This window comes from Podarcis raffonei, chromosome 12 (assembly GCF_027172205.1).
Source record: "Podarcis raffonei isolate rPodRaf1 chromosome 12, rPodRaf1.pri, whole genome shotgun sequence".
NCBI lineage: Eukaryota > Metazoa > Chordata > Lepidosauria > Squamata > Lacertidae > Podarcis > Podarcis raffonei.
In genome coordinates, this window is record NC_070613.1 from 21,902,460 (window position 1) to 21,923,226 (window position 20,767).

The following is a 20,767-nucleotide window of genomic DNA, read 5'->3' on the forward strand; positions in this document are numbered from 1 at the left end:
AGAAGCAGGCGTCTTTTAATTTCGTGGCTGCTGTCACCATCTGCAGTGATCATGGAGCCCAAGAAAGTAAAATCTCTCACTGCCTCCATTTCTTCCCCTTCTATTTGCCAGGAGGTGATGGGACCAGTGGCCATGATCTTCGTTTTTTTGATGTTGAGCCTCAGACCATATTTTGCGCTCTCCTCTTTCACCCTCATTAAAAGGTTCTTTAATTCCTCCTCACTTTCTGCCATCAAGGTTGTGTCATCTGCATATCTGAGGTTGTTGATATTTCTTCCGGCAATCTTAATTCCAGCTTGGGATTCATCCAGCCCAGCCTTTCGCATGATGTATTCTGCGTATAAATTAAATAAGCAGGGAGACAAAATACAGCCTTGTCGTACGCCTTTCCCAATTTTGAACCAATCAGTTGTTCCATATCCAGTTCTAACTGTAGCTTCTTGTCCCACATAGAGATTTCTCAGGAGACAGATGAGGTGATCAGGCACTCCCATTTCTTTAAGAACTTGCCATAGTTTGCTGTGGTCGACACAGTCAAAGGCTTTTGCATAGTCAATGAAGCAGAAGTAGATGTCTTTCTGGAACTCTCTAGCTTTCTCCATAATCCAGCGCATGTTTGCAATTTGGTCTCTGGTTCCTCTGCCTCTTCTAAATCCAGCTTGCACTTCTGGAAGTTCTCGATCCACATACTGTTTGAGCCTTCCTTGTAGAATTTTAAGCATAACCTTGCTAGCGTGTGAAATGAGTGCAATTGTGCGGTAGCTGGAGCATTCTTTGGCACTGCCCTTCTTTGGGATTGGGATGTAGACTGATCTTCTCCAATCTTCTGGCCACTGCTGAGTTTTCCAAATTTGCTGGCATATTGAGTGTAGCACCTTAACAGCATCATCTTTTAAAATTTTAAATAGTTCAGCTGGAATACCATCACTTCCACTGGCCTTATTGTTTGCAGTGCTTTCTAAGGCCCATTTGACTTCACTTTCCAGGATGTCTGGCTCAAGGTCAGCAACCACACTACCTGGGGTGTACGAGACATCCATATCTTTCTGGTATAATTCCTCTGTGTATTCTTGCCACCTCTTCTTGATGTCTTCTGCTTCTGTTAGGTCCTTACCACTTTTGTCCTTTATTATGGTAATCTTTGTACGAAATGTTCCTTTCATATCTCCAATTTTCTTGAACAGATCTCTGGTTCTTCCTATTCTGTTGTTTTCCTCTATTTGTTTGCATTGCTCGTTTAAGAAGGCCTTCTTGTCTCTCCTTGCTATTCTTTGGAAATCTGCATTCAATTTCCTGTATCTTTCACTATCTCCCTCGCATTTTGCTTGCCTTCTCTCCTCCGCTATTTGTAAGGCCTCGTTGGACAGCCACTTTGCTTTCTTGCATTTCCTTTTCATTGGGATGGTTTTCGTTGCTGCCTCCTGTACAATGTTACGAGCCTCCATCCATAGTTCTTCAGGCACTCTGTCCACCAAATCTAAATCCTTAAACCTGTTCGTCACTTCCACTGTGTATTCATAAGGGATTTGACTTAGATTGTATCTTACCGGCCCAGTGGTTTTTCCTGCTTTCTTCAGTTTAAGCTTGAATTTTGCTATAAGAAGCTGATGATCTGAGCCACAGTCAGCTCCAGGTCTTGTTTTTGCTGACTGTATAGAGCAGGGGTGTCAAACTCAAATTCATCGGGGGGCCGCATCAGCAGTTTGGTCACCCTCAAAGGGCCGGTTGTATCTGTAGGACTTTATCAAAGTTATTTTTCCTTAGGCACTGGTGTGTGTTGTCTTGAACCTATACACTATTTAATATACCTATTCCAGTATGATTTTAAATAAGAATAGAAGAAGAAATAATAATGATTTTTTAAAAAGATGACGAGATGGGCTTCCAGGCAGACTGGAGCTCCAACGGGGAGGAGACAGGAGCCTGTCCCAACAGAGCAGAGCAGAAGCCGCCGCACTCAGGAGTCGGAGGATACGGAGCTGCAGTTTGGACAGCAGCAGTTTCTTCCTTGCAAGGGAGCCCCAGCGGCACTGCGGGCGCAGGTGGCCAGGATGTCCTGCTGGGGCCCCGAGCTGCTGCAGTTGCTCCCGGGGAGGGGGCTATCCACCAAGTCCTCCGGCCCGGAGAAAGCCGATGTGTTGGCGTGGGGAGGGGAGCAGTGTTTCATAGCCAGGCTCCCGCAGCCAAGTTGCTGGCAGGCTTCCACTTTGCTCCAGCCACCCAGATGCCGGCGCGGTCCTCTTCGGGGTGGGAGGCGCCCCTGCTTTGTGGTGTGGCACACCGCCCGCCCGCCCGGCTCCCTCCACCCCACTCTGCGCAGCTGAACCGGCAGCAGCTTCGCCTCTCCCAGCCCAGCCGGGGCGCGCCGCCTGTGGCAGGACCTGCGCCAGGTCCCCGCTCTCCACTCGCCTCCGCCGTTCCCTTCCCCGCCTGCCGGCCCCACTACTTACCCACCAGACCCCCAGCCAGCCCCTGGCCCCACCGCCCGCGCCCCTGGCCATCTCCTCGCCAGCTGCAGCGCCGCAGTGGCCTCTTCTTGCGGCCTGAGCGAGTGAGCGAGCGGCATTCCAAGCGTGGCTCTCGCTCCCTGCCTCCGCGGCTCTCTTGGGCTCCAAAAGTTGCCACACGCGCGACCCGCCCCCTCGAACTGCCGCGCCTGGGAGGCTGCGAGGGGCGGAGGCAGCCGGCTCCGAGCTCGGCTTCGCGGGACTGCCTCCTCTGCAGCGAGCTCCGGACTGGACCGAGCGAGCAGAAAGCCTCTTTGCCCGGCCCGCGAGGCAGGCGAAAGTTGCGGGACCCGCCAGTAGGCAGCGCCGACGGGGCATGTCGGTTGGAGCCCTGTCTGCAAGCAGGCAGGGAAGGCTGTTCGCATGGGTCACTTTTTAGAAAGGCAGAGAGCCTCCGCCGGAGTGCGGACCCTAAAATCTGGGTCGGGACCAGTAAAAAGGACAAGAAGCTCGCTTCCTCGCCCTTGATGCCACGGGCCACATGACGAGGTCTGGCGGGCCGGATTTGGCCCGCGGGCCTTGTGCTTGACACCCGTGGTATAGAGCTTCTCCATCTTTGGCTGCAGAGAATATAATCAATCTGATTTCGATACTGCCCATCTGGTGATGTCCATGTGTAGAGTCGTCTCTTGTGTTGTTGGAAAAGCGTGTTTGTGATGACCAGCTTGTTCTCTTGACAGAACTCTATTAGCCTTTGCCCTGCTTCGTTTTGATCTCCAAGGCCAAACTTGCCAGTTGTTCCTTTTATCTCTTGATTCCCTACTTTAGCATTCCAATCCCCTATAATGAGAAGAACATCCTTCTTTGGTGTCACTTCTATAAGGTGTTGTAAGTCTTCATAGAATTGGTCAATTTCAGTTTCTTCAGCACCAGTAGTTGGTGCATAAACTTGGATTACTGTGATGTTAAAAGGTCTGCCTTGGATTCGTATCGAGATCATTCTATCATTTTTGAGATTGCATCCCAGTACAGCTTTCGCCACTCTTTTGTTGACTATGAGGGCCACTCCATTTCTTTTACGGGTTTCTTGCCCACAGTAGTAGATGTGATGGTCATCCGAACTGAATTCGCCCATTCCCGTCCATTTTAGTTCACTGATGCCCAGGATGTCAATATTTATTCTTGCCATCTCATTTTTGACCACCTCCAACTTACCCAGGTTCATGGTTCTTACATTCCAGGTTCCTATGCAATATTTTTCTTTACAGCATTGGACTTTCCTTTCGCTTCCAGGCATATCCGCAACTGAGCGTCCTTTAGGCTTTGGCCCAGCCGCTTCGTCAGCTCTGGATCTACTTGTACTTGCCCTCCGCTCTTCCCCAGTAGCATGTTGGACGCCTTCCGACCTGAGGGGCTCATCTTCCAGCGTCATAACTTTTATATGCCTGTTGTCTTTGTCCATGGAGTTTTCTTGGCAAGGATACTGGAGTGGCTTGCCGGTTCCTCCTCCAGGTGGATCACGTTTGGTCAAAACTCTCCACTATGACCTGTTCATCTTGTGTGCCCTGCTCGGCGTAGTTCATAGCTTCTCTGAGTTCTTCAAGCCCCTTCGCCACGGCAAGGCAGTGATCCATGAAGGGGAGATTACAGGACTCAAATTACAGGACTCAGCTATAAATAAAATGTTTCAAGTGCGCTTTAAGCGCAATATACAATGTGGCACTAGATGGCGATGGCGAGCCTTATGGAAAATTCAATGCATTTTTTTAAAAAAAGCATTTTTGGAACGGTTTTTATATGTGTGTAGATTCCACACACATATATGGAATCTCCACTGATAATTCTCCACTGTGGTGCTGTACGTAAATCATCCCAAGTCTTTGGTACAGAACCAGGTAATGCATCTTGGTGCTTAAGGTTTACAAAGTGCAGGCCATCAAGATGAAGCGGCCATAAAGGGATTGTGTTAGTTTGCAAGTGCTGCCATAAGTCTCAGGGGGCTGCCGTTTGAAAGCTTGTTATTTATGTCATGTTAGAAACAAGCCGGTGATGTATAGGATTAGTGATGAGTGTAGCCCTTACTCTGCTGTTTGACATGAATGCATTTTTTTTATGACTACATAAATGGCTTTTCCTGCTTTAATAAATCTTTACCCCCCCAAAAAAAAAACCCTACGTGCAACAAAGGTTGTTGCATTTGTGACAACACCTATTTTCAACCCCGAGAAGGCAGATCAAGGAAGACTTTCATAAACTCCAATAACTGAGATCTTGCCGGGGAGAAAGCACACAATGAAAAGATAAATGAGTAGGCTATGGATCCTCCTTCTCCCATACCTAAGATTGAAGGAGCATATCCTGGGATAGTGGTTAGACTAAGCATCTGCCTAGGACCAAGGAGATCAGTGTATAAATCCCTACTCAGCCAAGGAGTTCACTGGCTCCTCTTGGTGTAATTGTTATCACTGCTTTTCATATGTCTAAACCCACTTTATAGCAGGGAGGAGAAACAATGAGCCTCCACATGTTGTTGCTAGGAATGGTCAGTACTGATGGGAATCATAGTCCATCATCATCTGGAGAGCTAAAGACTCTCCCATCCCTCCTTTATGTGGAGGTCCTATGCTTGGAAAGGGTTCCATACAGCATTTATTAATAATAATAATAATAATAATAATAATAATAATAATAATAATAATAATAATAAATTTATTATTTATACCCCGTCCATCTGGCTGGGTTTCCCCAGCCACTCTGGGCGGCTTCCAACAAAACACTAAAATACAATAACCTATTAAACATTAAAAGCTTCCCTAAACAGGGCTGCCTTCAGATGTCTTCTAAAAGTTTGGTAGTTATTTTTCTCTTTGACAAATGTAGCATCAATAGAAGTGCCATGGTTAGATCACTTTCTGGTGCAACTAGACTCTTCCACAACCCTGCCCCTCCGCAAGGAGGTGAGACGGATTCAGGTGGTCCCTACCTGCCCGCAGACTGTCTCGCCAGAGTGCTATATGCTCTGGTTATCTCCCACTTGAATTACTGGGGTGTGCTCTGTGTGGGGCTACCTTTGAAGGTGACTAGGAAACTACAACTAATCCAAAATGCAGCAGCTAGACTGGTGACTAGGAGTGGTCGCCGGGACCAGTCCTAAAGGATCTTCACTGGTTACCAGTACGTTTCCAAGCATAATTCAAAGTGTTGGTTCTCACCTTTAAAGCCCTGAACAACCTCAGCCTAGTATACCTGAAGGAGTGTCTCCACCTCCATCATTCAGGCCGGACAATGAGGTCCACTTCCAAGGGTCTTCTGACGGTTCCTTCACTGCGAGAAGTAAAGTTACAGGGAACCAGGCAGAGGGCCTTCTCGGCAGTGGCACCCTCCCTGTGGAACGCCCTCCCATCAGATGTCAGGGAGATAAAGAATTGCACAACTTTTAGAAAACATCTGAAGGCAGCCCTGTTCAGGGAAGTTTTTCATGTCTGACATTTTATTATTATTTTTCTGTTTTGCAGGAAGCTGCCCACAGTGGCTGGGGAAACCCAGCCAGAAGGGGTGGGGGTATAAACATTAAATTGTTATTCTTAGGCATGTCTGTGCTTGTCTCTCCCTACTGAGAAGGGCGTGGAAGTTCTGCACATATGAGGAAGGCTAGCCCAGCTCAATCTTCCCTTCACCTCACCCTATGCCACTGCTTGCCCATCAGGAATAGTGGCTGATGGTGAAGGCTGGCCTCCCTCACTAGTGAAAGGTGGCAAGGAAGAGAGTAAGGCAGCCTCTCTACCCATGCCATTCTGTTTCCTAATTATTACTATTTTTAAAGAATCTGTAAGCTTGGCACATCCTCAAGCAGAAATCAAAGCCTTCACCATCATTCACAGAGGCCCACAGGCTGCCTCACTACCTCCCATCAAAGATTAAGAGATATACTCTACTTATTAGCTGGAACAGACCTGACCTCTGCTCTGATAAATCTGTCTGATGATGTGTGATACCTGCACTCGTCATCCCTCTTGGCGCAGAGCCCTGACTTGCCTCTGTGTTGTGCTTTGCATCGTTTTTTATTCCAATTCTGTAGTGTCTATTTTAGAGCTCGGTTGCAGGAAATGCAATAAAACACTGGCATCAGCGTAACCACAGAAATGTGTGCATCACCCTTTAGAAATGTTTGCTCATCTCATCTACATCTCTTTAACTTTCCTTTTACATCCATGCATTCTACACGTACAAATTCATCCTCTGCAGTCATAAAAGGACTCACAAAGATAATTTGTGCACAGATTAATTAGCTCTACTCATAAACAACATTATTATTATAACTTGCTGGTTTAGCACTCCATTAATTTGATTTGCTATTATACACATTGATTTGATTTGCAACTTATTTACACATTTCATCTCATCTGCCCTTATAACAATCTTGCAAGACGTATCCTCTCAATACCGATTTTACAGATTGGTAACTTACAGATCAAGCCTGTGCATCTGTACTCAGAAGTAAGTCCCACTGAGGGCAACAAACTGAGATTTGAGCCAAGGAGTGATTGGTTCATATGTGCTTGTCCTTTGGGGGTATTAGGGACCTAATTGCCTATAGTACTCAAGCATGGATTTAAGTTATTTATTCAAACACTCCATAGGATCTATCCTATGTCTATATTCTATATTCCATGTCTATATTCATTCAGTGCAATCATAACCTTCAACTGCCGGATTTTATTTAACAATGGCAATTCCTTCTTTTGAGCAACGGACAGAGACTTAGGCCTAGCTCTCATTGAGATAGTAAACCTGTATAGTGTCCATTCCTTACTTTATACTGTGTTGGCAGCTCTCAGGTCTGAATGCTTCTCCAGAAAATATATATATAACCCCCACATGCAGAACAGTAGCCTGTCAAGGGAGAAAGCTAGGCAAGAATTTTTTTGCTAGTCATTCAGGGTTTTTTCTATGTGCAGGGTGTTGTTGCTGTTGTTGTTGTCATCTGGGAAAACTTTCAATCATGCAAATTCCCAGCTACAATCTAGAGTGGAATATAAATGGATGGTATAAAGATACCATCTCAATGAGAACAAGACCTTTGGTGCTTAGAAAGTGCAGTTGCTACAGTGCACTGTATTGCCCCGGGATGCATGTAGAGGACTGTATGTGTACATTGGATTCTGCATTACATTCTACTTTCAAATGCATCACAGGCAGAAGATTAAGCTTCTCCCTGGCATGCCACCTTTGCGATAGGAGTTTTTCATATGGGAACGTATTCATTAGAACATAAATGTAAGGTCCAACAAATTCCTCAATTGCCTCGCTGGCAATTTCATTCCCCACAAGATGGAAGAAGCAACAAGGGCATCATCTATCTTGGACATGGTTCTCAACAACAGAAAGCAGTTTATGTGCAAAGAAACTCCATGGGGCTGCATTCATGAAAGGCCTATCGTTCCAGAACTGCTCCTGTGTTTCCCTCTCTCTCTCTCTTTCTGAGGTAATTCCTGCAGCGTTAAACGAGACTGTTCCTAATTAAGGATACTTAGGATCGCAGCCTGCGATATATGTGTGTGTGTGAATATTGTTGCGTTCAGTATTTTTTTTTATAAAAGTAATTATTCGCAGTTTTCATAAAGTGTGTTCACAAGCCTCTCTCTGGGCCCTGTTAAAATACAGAAGCATGGTTAGACTCCCATCAACACCAATCAAGGCAAACGGAAACCACTCTTAACTATAAAGAGCTTGCCTTCTGATTGCAAACAGCTGTTTACTAATAAACAGCCACATAAGCAGTCCCTGAAGAGAAGGCTGCAAGGGAGAAATGACATTTAACCACCAGGAGGAAAGAAAAGGGTAACTAAAGGCTTTGTGGAACTGAAACATGAGGTTTTCCTGGCACCGTTCCCAGCTCCTATTTAATTTTATGTCCTGTGTCAAGTTTTATGTACCCTCCTGTTTGAGTTACCCAAACCATATTTTGTTTCCTTGTTCAACTTGTTTTCAAACTACTGTCGCATCCCTCTCGCTATATAAAAACAGACAAGTCATGACACAGTGTTTTATCACTTCTGCTTACAATCAGACTTGCGAAGGCTCTCCATTTGTTTGTTTGTTTACCTGTTCGTACGTATGATAATTTATCCCACAGGTCATCAGGAACAGCATGGCTTAGGAATGCACCAGCCACTTGCTGCAGTCCCGGCATGACCTTGAATCATATTACCGCTTGACAGACAAGGCTGACGAGTGCTATCGCTTTACTTGCCTTCCTTGCACAATAAAAACTGTGACATGCTAACAAATGAAATATAATGAAAATCAGTATGCATTCGAATAATGTTATAGAATTTAATTTTTAATGTTAGAATAGCCACCTTTAGGCATAATAAAAAGGTAAAGGTACCCCTGCCCGTACGGGCCAGTCTTGACAGACTCTGGGGTTGTGCGCCCATCTCACTTAAGAGGCCAGGGGCCAGCGCTGTCCGCAGACACTTCCGGGTCACGTGGCCAGCGTGACAAAGCTGCATCTGGCGAGCCAGCGCAGCACACGGAAACGCCGTTTACCTTCCCGCCAGTAAGCGGTCCCTATTTATCTACTTGCACCTGGGGGTGCTTTCGAACTGCTAGGTTGGCAGGCGCTGGGACCGAGCAACGGGAGCGCACCCCGCCGCGGGGATTCGAACCGCCGACCTTTCGATCGGCAAGCCCTAGGCGCTGAGGCTTTTACCCACAGCGCCACCCGCGTCCCTTCTTAGGCATAATACTTATACATAAAGGAAACATATGGAGGTGCATTTTCTCCACCCCACATTGCTGCTCCCATTGGCCTCCAATGTGGAGGGCAAGCTCTGGAGGTGGGGAGCCTCATGAACTTGCAGAGCCTCCTCAGACATTTTAGAACCCTGCTTTCCCAGAACTCCAAAACAGAGACTCCACATGTATGTACACAAGGCTCCCTACTTCAGAGGTTCGCGCTCCGATGTGAGGAGAGCAAAGGGAACAGCGATGGAAGATGCACAGCTACCATGATTGTCCCTGCTGCCCTTATTCCACTAAGAAATAGCACCTGAAAGGGGGCAATGTCTTCATTAATTTAAAATTTCACACACCCATGGTGTGGATGTATTATGTTTTATTAACAGTGCAGTGTAAGGTGCATTGCCCTTTAGCCCCGTGCAGCCTCTCCTTGCCGGAGGGGTTGCGCGCAGCTATGGAGCAAGCCAAGGCAGGGGGCGGGATGGATCCCGCTCGCTGTTTTGGCTTCCCCTTTAGCCCCGTGCAGCCTCTCCTTGCCGGAGGGGTTGCGCACAGCTATGCAGCAAGCCAAGGCAGGGGGTGGGATGGATCCCGCTCGCTGTTTTGGCTTCCCCTTTAGCCCTGTGCAGCCTCTCCCTCCCGGGAGACGCTGCGTGGGGCTAAATAATCCATAGCCCCGTGCAGCCTCTCCTTGCCGGGAGACGCTGCGCAGGGCTTTCCTGGCACACTTTAAAAGGGCTGCACAGCTTCTTCTGGCTTTCCTGGGAGGTGGGAAAAGCAACTGATGCGGCCAGTCAATCCCTTCTCCCTCCTGGGGAAAAGCCCGCAAGAGCGCACAGAGCTTGGGGGCTTTTCCCGACTGCCTCCCCCCTGCATTCGCTCCATAGGACGCACACACATTTTCCCTTGCTTTTTAGGAGAGAAAAAGTGTGTCCTATGGTGCAAAAAATACGGTAATTACTAATCTTTGATGCTAACTCACTTCTCCTTGGGCTGTATGAGTAGAGTACCTCTGCTATTTCCCATCCCTTTCCTCTAGCCCAGCCTTTCTCAACCTTGGGCCCCTAGATGATGTGGCCCTACAACCCCCATCGTTCCTAGCAAGCGTGGTCAGTGAGCTGCTATAGCCATTCTCATCCCAGAATGCCTAATCGGCAGACCATTGATCTAAAACCTATTCGGTCTTCAAGCATTCCCTCCATGAAATGCCTTGATTGTTAATATAAACTTTCCTTGCAAATTTAGATTCCTCCATACAGGGTTCTTCTGACATTATAAGCAAAAAGAGAGAGAGAAGAGACTTGTCTCTTGTTGACTGTAACAGTAGAATTAATTCTGTGGTTGCTGTGTTACGGTTATCGTTGGAATTTTGGCTCCTTTTCAGTGAATTAAGCAACCAGTGGGTATGATTCTATTGTTGCAGAAAGAATCAGCTACTGATTAATGGTTCAGAATGAAGGCAGGAAGGCACTTCCTAGGGAACCTGAACACTAGGTTAATCACCCCAGGCTCAGGGCAGGATGGCACAGAACTGCAGAGAGGCAAATGGACCAGGCAATTAGCCCTGTTTGACTAGGACAATCAAGCCAGGTATAGCAGCTTACCTGTAACCAGGAGCTGCAAGACAAGGCTGTGAGCTATGGGGGCTATTATGAGCACAATGTAATTGAAAAGTCACTGAAATGAAGGTTTAAACTGTGGGTAGACTCATCTGGGGCCAATGTACTGTCAAACCATCCTTGCAGGATCCGAACCTGTAATTTCAAGCTATTTTCGGATAAAATAATAAATAATGCATTAAGGGCAGAGATGATGAAAAAATGATGGGTAGTTTCAACAGGAGAAACCTATAATTTTGAGCAGTGAAATGATTTTTGGCATGCTCCTGGTTATCCACTTTATATGGGTTCGTTTGCTTTATTTCGTTTTTCAAAACTGGTTGTGCTAGTTTCACACTTTGCTGCTTGCCTTACACAATAGCTTTTGAAATCTACTTCAGTTGTGTATTTGTCTATCCTTAAAAAAAGAAAGAAAAAGTATTCCTGTATGTAAAAATGTAACGCCGACACTCACAGCTCTGCTCAGGATTCAGGCTGGATTCTTGGGTCTGGAAGTTATCATATGGAACATTCAACATGAGCAGCACTTAGGGAAGCAGAAAATAGATGTTGCCAAAGGAAGGACTATACTGGTTTTCTGACATTTTACACAAACTTTGCTGCAGTTAAAGAAAGGATTTGTCATTATCTTCTACCATTTAGACCAGTGGTGGCCAAACTTGGCCCTCCAGCTGTTTTGGGACTACAATTCCCATCATCCCTGACCACTGGTCCTGTTAGCTAGGGATGATGGGAGCTGTAGTCCAAAAACAGCTGGAGGGCCAAGTTTGGCCACCACTGATTTAGACCAAGTCGCAGAGGATAAAAGCTATCAATGCCTGCTAGTTATGATGGATATGCACCAGCTATTAGAGGAATGTGCCAGTATTAGAGGTAGAATGCCTCTGAATACCAGCTACTTGTGAACATGGACTGGGAATGTTATTGTGCTCCCAGAGGTATCTGATTGCCACTGTAAGAATAGATTGCTGGAATTGGTAGGCCTTTGGTCTGATCCACCAAGGCTCTTTTTATGTTCTTGTGTTCTTAGCAGTACAGAGGAACTGAAGAGAAAATATTTTGGCCCCATTAATCAAATAAATGCTGGACCAAACAGAAGATGCTGGGCTCTGCATTCCATGGCGTTATTTTTAAGAATACAGTGATACCTCGGGTTACAGACGCTTCAGGTTACAGACGCTTCAGGTAACAGACTCCGCTAACCCAGAAATAGTACCTTGGGTTAAGAACTTTGCTTTAGGATGAGAACAGAAATCGTGCAGCAGCAGCGCGGCAGCAGCAGGAGGCCCCATTAGGTAAAATGGTACCTCAGGTTAAGAACGGACCTCCAGAACGAATTAAGTTCTTAACCTGAAGTACCACTGTATTTACTTCAGTTATTTAACGGCATAAAACAAAGGAGCGTCAAAATGTAAACAGTATTGGGGGGGGTACTACAGTTCAAGAGATGCTTAGACCAGAGGACATACACAGAATATATGCTTTACTCATTTTCCATCCCACTCTTCTATTTTATAGCCAAACCTGCTTACAATATTTTCTAAAGTGCATATATTATGTTAGCTATTAAACGCATCTTAAGACAAATGAACACACAACTTAAAACTTGAACAATTAGATTAAAGCCTATAAAGTATAGCAGCAACAGAATAACGTGGCACCAGAAAGCAAGGCCTGCTTAAATAAGTTGGTTTTCACTGTCTGAACACAGGCCCTAGGGTGCCTTGAATGATGGTCGGTGTGCCGCAGGCAACACTGGCCTCTGTCCTTCCTTCCTTCCCCCCACCCTTCTCTGATGCCCTCTCATGTCTGCCTCCCAAAGGCTTGCACAGCTGTTTATTGTAATAGCCCTGGCTATAAGCTCCACAGGCAAATGGTGGCTCTGGGAGGCTCCTCTCTTTAGGACGGAGGGGGAAGTACCAGGGATGGCAGCAGCAGCTGCCTGGAGGACTCCCAAGGAGAGGGGAGAGGGGAGAGGAGGCTGAGGGAACACTCCACAAGGGAGAGTGTTCGGAAAAGGGTGAGAGGCTGCCAGCTCTGCAGGCAAGGGGTGACACAACTGGGCTCCTGAGCCCCACAGGAGTGCCGCAGAAAGAATGCAGTTGGTCAAGGGAACCATGGATTCAAAAAGATTGAAAACCTCTGCCCTAGGGGGTTTCCCTTCTAGGTTAATCAGATCGAGAAAGCAAATGGCCATCACTTAAGAAGACTGTTTATCTAGTAGTTACAACTGTGGTGTTTTCTTTTTAAACTATTCCTTCACCCTGGGGAAAAATTACAAACTCCAACTACAAACTGAAACCAAAGGAATGAGGGTTGAAAGCCATAATAATTTGTCAGACGAAGGGCTCATTCAGACTTCCTTTTGGGCTGCATTTATAGGCACAGGTCTGGGCTGTAAAGCTCTGTCCTTGAGCAGGGTTTGTGTGTGTGTGTCCTGGCACTTTCCCCAGGAAACCTGCATTTCACTGCGGAATTGGAGCAAACTGCAACCAGGTTTTCCATTGGTTGCAATTTGCTCTGATTCAGTAGTAAAACACAAGTTCTGACATGGAGCTTTAAAGTACAGACCTGTATCTGGAAAGTGCAGTATAAAAGGAAGTCTGGATGAAGGAAGCCAAGTATGTTAGTCCCTTCCCAATCAATGCATGCAGACATGCGTTCGTTTAATGTAAGGTGAACACTGTCATGCAGCTTCCTTCCTAAGAACCTCATATAGTAGTGGAAACAAACGTATCTAGATGCAGATAGTATGCAGGTTGACCACTCTTAAAAGCACAAAGACACATAAGGACTTCTTAGGCTGGAAAAAGGGAAGCTTTTGATCCAGCCCCCTATGTCCATACATCTCCCAAACCTCCCAACATGCCACCGTAATCATCATGGCATATTGCAGGTCCAGAAATTGCTCCAGGTTTCTCAGTGTGACTGTGACACTTAAAATTACTTCAGAGTTGTGTGACTTCTTCTAATCACCAGTATGAGAAGCAGAGTTCACGTCAAGAGCAAGATAACAGGGGATCTTCTTGGAACTATTTCTTCCATTCTCAAAATTCAAGGTGCGATCAGTTGATTTTATTCCTTGCTTGCTTCCTATTTGTAAATATGTCTTGACTGAACCAGAAATTGTGAACACCACAATTGTCACACATTAAAGTTGCATCAATTCAATATACACACACCTCTGTTTAAAAGAAAATTAGGTCACAGTATTAAATGAGGATTAAGACTTGTCACATGCACATATATTACACATCTAATTTGCACTGGCACCCATTAGTATTTAGAAAAGGTGAATCTGAATACTATTGTTCCTCTTGCTGCTTATTGTTCCTAATTGATGAGTTATTACACAAGGACAGCCCATCCCAGCAGAAGCTCACTTCTCAATTCCTAGACTGAACTAGAATGTTTCCCTTTTCCCTTGCCATCTTCTTCCCAAACGTTCCTAACTAGGGGAGGGGGGAGCCTCAATAGTTCACATTGTTTATCACATCTCAAATTAAGATTTATCATAAACCGTATTGAAATTTGAAATTCCTCTCCTCTCCCCACTAATTTAGGATGAAATGCTGCAGATCTGATACATATTTGTAGGACAGGTTGTAAGGCAAGAAAAGAATAAATTGTCACATGATATCAGATTATTATTATTTTTTAAATGAAGTTGTTAAAAGGAAGGGATGGAAATCCTAGTCTGGACTGTGGCTTGGATACTAAGATACAATTTGAATTCCCATGTTGCAATGAGTTTTAAAGAAGCTGTGTTTGTTGCCTTAAACAGAACTCATTGAACTTCTCTTGCCTGACACCAAAATGCAAACTTTTTTGGGGGGTGACCTTTTATTATTCATACGAGAACTTGGCAGGTCACACCTGGAAGCAAAGGAAGAAAAGGGTGTGTGCATTTAATCACTCTATTATGTGGACAAAGTGTGATGCGAAAAGAGAAAGATAATCTATAATGCAGGTGAGGGGTTCACATTACCTAAAAGCAGCATCACCTCTGACAGACCTGAAAGCAAAACCTAAACTTCCATCTTCTGATAAAAACACTAAAAAGTAATGACATGTCGCTTAGCACTCAAACACCTCCCATATTTCTTTAATCCTCAGCAACTCATTGAAGTATAAAGTTTATATAACTACAGTATCAACAGAGAACCAGGGAAAGTAACTTGTCCACAGCTACCTAATGAATCTGGTATCCAGTGTCTTCAACACATTTTCCTTTTACATGAATCACAGCAGACATCCCTCTTTCCTTTCAAAAGACCATTCCTCATCATGCCAATTAAAAAGGGATTTCAAAAGAGGCACCGTCCCCTGCAATATTTCATCATTACAATAAATTATATAAGGAATTCAATGTTTGTTTCCTTTATTAGTAGTTGTTCTTCAGCATAGCTGAAGACTTTTCATCTTAATTGGTTAGCTGCGAGGCATTTCCTAAATTTTATTCTGGGTGCTAAAAGCACTGCAATCACATTTCCAGTAAAGCCTATCTACTGGGCTGGATTAATCCGAAAGCCACAGTAGGATAATTATACCTTTATTAGGAATAACAAATAGGCCACAAAGCCATGAGCAAGTTTTTTTGAGCTCTCCACAATTCAGGCTGGAAATTAAAACAAAAGTAAGTGGCGGATAGAAAAAGGCAGATATGGTCTAAAAGCCCCCAAATACGTACCAGTCTTAAGATGGAACAAAGGAGGACTTGTGCAGAAATAATTAGATTAGCCCCCACTAGGTGCTATGTAGATTTCGAACTGAGCCAAGAGCTACAGTGAAAAAGAAGGAATACCCTTTTATGAAGATTAGATGGGCTATCCAGCAAATGAATAGATGGTAGCCCTATCGGCAGCTACTATTACAACGACAGCTACGACTGCAACCTCTGTGTTCAGATGCAGCAGTATTCAGAAACCCATACCACAGATGCCCATACCACCATTGGTTCATCTAGTACTGGCAACACTGACTGGCAACAGCTTTCAGACAGGCAGGGGCCCTATCCCAGCCCTACCGAGAAATGGCAGGGATTGAACCCAGAATCCTTTGCAATGTCAAGGCTGTCCTCTATGTCTGAGCTGCAGCCTCAATTTCTGACAACTCCATGTAGAGCTGTGAAATAACTCCACTCTAAAACCCTAGGCAGCCACTGGCAGTCAGCGTCGACAATAATAGGTAGACCAGTGTTCGGACTCAGTATTCTTTTGTTTCTGTGCTGACGAATGGCAGAGAGTGGCTACTGCTGTCTGGCCTAGCTTATGAACCGCTACTGAGGACAGAATGATTGAGATGGATGATGTTAGGTGCCAACCAGGCAATTCTTTTATACTCACATACACTGGGGACAATATGTACCAATGGCCAGAACACCATTTGGGGGCTTGAAAGACATGTCCTGGATAACTCACACAAACTCTGCTTCAGACCCATCTATACAGTAAAAAAAGGTAAAGGTACCCCTGCCCGTACGGGCCAGTCTTGACAGACTCTAGGGTTGTGTGCCCATCTCACTTAAGAGGCCGGGGGCCAGCGCTGTCCGCAGACACTTCCGGGTCACGTGGCCAGCATGACAAAGCTGCATCTGGCGAGCCAGCGCAGCACACGGAACGCCATTTACCTTCCCGCCAGTAAGCGGTCCCTATTTATCTACTTGCACCCGAGGGTGCTTTCGAACTGCTAGGTTGGCAGGCGCTGGGACCGAGCAGCGGGAGCGCACCCCGCCGCGGGGATTCGAACTGCCGACCTTTCGATCGGCAAGCCCTAGGCGCTGAGGCTTTTGCCCACAGCGCCACCCGCGTCCCTCTATACAGTAGGCATAACAATAATCCACCCTGATGAATGGCTGGATGGCTGGATGAACGGAATCTTGTAAAGAACTGCGGCCCAGTAAACAAACTATATATATTATTCACTATTGTTTATGGGAACCCTATCCACTCCATTGTAGCAGGCTTATGTAGAATCAAGACTGAACACGCTGAATTTTAAAATGAAAGCACTTCCATCTGATCTGAACCACTGCTTCTCTAACTTACTATGTGTGGACCCTACAGCAATAGGGGGGGGGGGAGGACTCCAGCAATGCTCAAACTCTCTTCTTTCTTATTATTTTATATACTTAAGACCTGAGACTTTTTACTGAAAACCAGCTGTAAGGCTAAGCTTGCATTCATACCAAATCCTAACATCACGCTCCACCTGTTTTTTTTTGGGGGGGAAAGGGGCAAGAGAAAGCAAAATATGCTTGCAGATCAACAGAGGACTGTTAGAATCATCACAACAGAAGCAACAAATAGGAAACATCTCAGTAATCTCCATAACTTAAAAGTACATGCTCTATACTATGCAGTCGATTCCACGATGCACCATGTTCAAAAGAAGCCTACAGTCTACTAGTAACATTACAGCTCATTAAAAGTATACAGTAACTTAATTATGCTTTTAATGAGGGCATTTAATATAATTTTTTTAAGAAATGCATTTGGTTTTGTAAAACAAAGGGATTTGATGTTCAGTGTTGAGAGAGTGTATTAAATCAGAACTCTCACACGCCTTACGTAAAAGCTAGGTAGTATTTTAGATACTTAATCTTCAAAAGAAGATTTGATAAAACATCCACAGATCTAAAACACTATCTCAAACATTAGTAAGAACATTCCCCTTTCCAGTCACATATGTTTGAAGGATTTAACTTTTCCTGCATAATCAGTGTACAGCATCTAGAAGCTACAAAACAAAGCCGCAGTTTGGAAGCAAAAACTTCTCCTGTACCTGGTTAATTTTGTACACACCACAGGAACAGCAGAGAGATGAGAAGCTCCTTTTCCTTCGTGGACCTTTTGGCAGAGAACTAGAAGAGTGACCAACATCCAATTCCATATTCTTGGTGTCAGCAATTTCTCAAACCTTTGAGGAAACCACCTCAGCGCGGCATCCTAGATCTCCAAAGATATCCTTTGCGCCAGGTACATATGGTATGCACATTGAGACGGAGCTGTGAGCAAACGTTCTTGCACATTGGGGTGTAGATATGATTCACAAATAGAAAATACCGGTTTTTCATGGGTTGGCTTGCATAGCAGTCTTTGGGTGTGGCTGAAGTGAAATGAATGCAGGTGTACGCATTGAACTCTGTGAAAGACAAGCTGCCTCTAATCACAAGGAGGACTCCTTCCTCACCTTGGTAAAAAAATTAAAAATCCTCCAAAACAAGCAAACCCTGCTTTGCGTGGTTGGGCACCTCTGAAAAATGGGAAGTTAATAAGAAAGGCTTTTGTGCTGGCCGATAGGGACAAAAAGGGATGCATCTCACAAGGAACATATGTCAATTTGTACCCGCTTCTCTTTTTTGATAGGACATGGCCCAGAAACAGATTATGAAAGACTGAATTGGAATAACTGTTAAGGTTGGCATTCCCCTCTGGGGCATTCCCAATGAACTGAACACTTATACATAGAAGGTGTGATGATGTTACAACTGTTATGCTTGGTTCTGGCTTCCTTTGGACGAGAAAAGGACCACACAGGAGGTACTATATTCAACCCCCAACATCTCCAGGTTTGGGCTGGGAAAGACTCCCTGTTCTGAAACCATGATGTGTTGCTGCCAGAAAGTGGAGAAAAATCTGAGCTAGCTGGACTGTTATCCTATCTGACTCAGCATAAGGTCGCTTCCTATGTTCCAATAGAGAAACAGAGACTTCTGGGGTTGTATTCAGTAAGTGCCCTTCCATGCACACAAGGGCTTTTCATCTAGAGAAAGGCTAGCAGAAGCGGAGGAGGAAGAGATTTTTCAATGCTCATGGGTCCCCAACCCTCTAGAACAATTTTTCAGGGGCTGCTGGAGTCGGGGGGGGGGTAGGGAGGGGGGAATCAGCAAAGATTGTCTCCCCTCCTCTTCCATTAGAGGACGCCTCTGTCAGAGCAAGAGCACCAATTGGATTCCAGCCATTAATGATTTGGGTTGTATCTGATGTTAGTCCTACTTAGAATAAATAAGTGTGGTCAGATCCATGCACGCAAATTTATTACATGACAGAGAGGAACCATGCAAGCAATTTGTGCATCATTCAGTTGTGAAATGGGCAACAGCCATCTGTTGCCTCGTTCTTGATTCCTTGCATCAAGCCTCCAATTTGACTAGATGGTTTTCAAGGCCGCTTCCAACTCTATTTGGAAGATACTCCAAAGATCATCTAGTCCATCAAAGCACAACAAGAGCCCTGCTGGATTTGGCCAATGGCTCATCTAGTCCAGCACTGTGTTCTCACAATGGATGGCTAGATGGGCACAGAAGGCATGAAAGCAGGATCTGAGCACAACAGGATTCTCCCAACTTGTGATTCCCAGCAGCTGAGCTTCAGAGGCATCATGCCTCCCTACCAGCCATTGTGGCCGGTACCATGTTTCTGCCCCAGGGTAGCGCCAACTACCCTTCAGTTTCCCACAGATCTAGTCATGCAACTGAGATCACAAAATGTCTGAAGCAGGGATCAGGTGCAGTGTCTCTAAGAGGTGCCAACAGAGCAATAGCTGATAACGTAAGCAGCTGATAACTGCTCTTCAGCCTCTAATTGACTTCAGCGGGACTATATCAGTGTCAACAGTTTGTGAAATTGTCCCTTAGGGGCAAAACAATGGTTTTTATATCCATTAAAACGCCTTCATCTCAGTAAGATGCATCAGCTTCTTTAAAATCCTCACTGAAAGGAAAGCCTATGAAGAAGAATATAGGGTTAGTGTAAGATTAACTGGGTTGCTGCCCGGTCCTTTGCTGGGCAGAGGAAGCGATTTATTATTTCGATCTCAGTCTTCTGCAGACAAAGTCAGAAATTTACAACAAAATAAACAAAGCTGCATTCCTAGAATATAATAGAAAACAACAAATCACATTAAAGCGACCAATTCAAATATAGTATATAAAAGCAGCTTTAAAAAGAGGCTGAGGCAGTAACGTTATTAATCAGACATTGCCTTGGTTCACACAGCACACTACCTCAGCCATTGCCAACCTGGTGCTCTCTAGATGTTTTAGACCATGGGTCAGCAAACTAAGGCCTGGGGGCCGGATCCAGCCCAACTGCCTTCTGGATACGGCCCGCGGACGGTCAGGGAATCGCTGCGTGGATCGCCATTCCCCCCCTCTTCCACACACACACCGCGGCGCCGCCTCCTCCCTCCCTCCTCCTGGCTTCTCCCTGCCCTGCCTAGAGGAGGTAGGGGGCTGGGCTTTATTGAGCCGCGGTTGGCCAAGCGCCATTTTAAGCAGCCCCTCTCCAGAGCCAGCCCTTTCGCGCCGCTCATCGTCCTGCCACCGCTCCCAGCCCCTGCCAATCGCAAGGCACAGGTAAGCAGCCACCAGGGCTTGTCCACTGCTGTGGAGAGGGGAGGAGAGAGTCGGGGGTTTCCTTTCAAAATATAGTCCAGCCCCCCACAAGGTCTGAGGGAAAGTGGACCGGCTCCCTGCGCAGATGCCAAAAATCACAGGTGTGCATGCAATCCGGCCCAGCCCAGGCAAGATAAACCTTGCTGCCCCCTGCTCTAACATATCAGGAATGCAGAAGCAGCAGCAAAGCACACAGCAATGGTGGTGGAAGAAGAGAGATGTGAAGTAATGCAAATGGTGTTCTAGCACGCCCCAACCATTTGACAATTAAGTCCAGGTTCTAAAAATACCTAGTTGCAACCATTGTGCTATCACATTGCAGCAAAGCATCTTTGGTTTGTTCACTACACATGCCCTGTTTTTCAATATTACCGAAGGGGTTTTAACCACTGGACCCATATTACCAAACTGAGCTCAGTGAGAGCTTTTCTCTTACGCTCCGCTGCAGAAGCAGGCAATTTGTACAGCATGATACAAACATAATAGGAGTCAAAGATTGGCAGCCAATTTGCATATTCTGTTTGCACATTATTAACATAATTTACATGAACAAGTTGGCC

The 20,767-nt window shown here is 45.5% G+C and overlaps 1 protein-coding gene across 19 annotated transcripts in view; it reads right to left on the reverse strand.

Annotated features, from left to right (window-relative positions):
- Positions 1-20,767, reverse strand: part of KIAA1217 (KIAA1217 ortholog) — a 367,324-nt gene that overhangs the window by 140,282 nt on the left and 206,275 nt on the right. Inside the window, exon 1 of one of the 19 annotated variants that reach the window (XM_053359239.1) lies at positions 17,594-17,716. The exons of the other annotated variants lie outside the window; for them this stretch is intronic. Coding sequence (XP_053215214.1) covers positions 17,594-17,701 — 108 coding nt within the window. The 5' untranslated portion in view covers positions 17,702-17,716. Of the gene's footprint in view, positions 1-17,593; positions 17,717-20,767 lie in introns of those variants that run through there. 19 annotated transcript variants of the gene reach the window in all.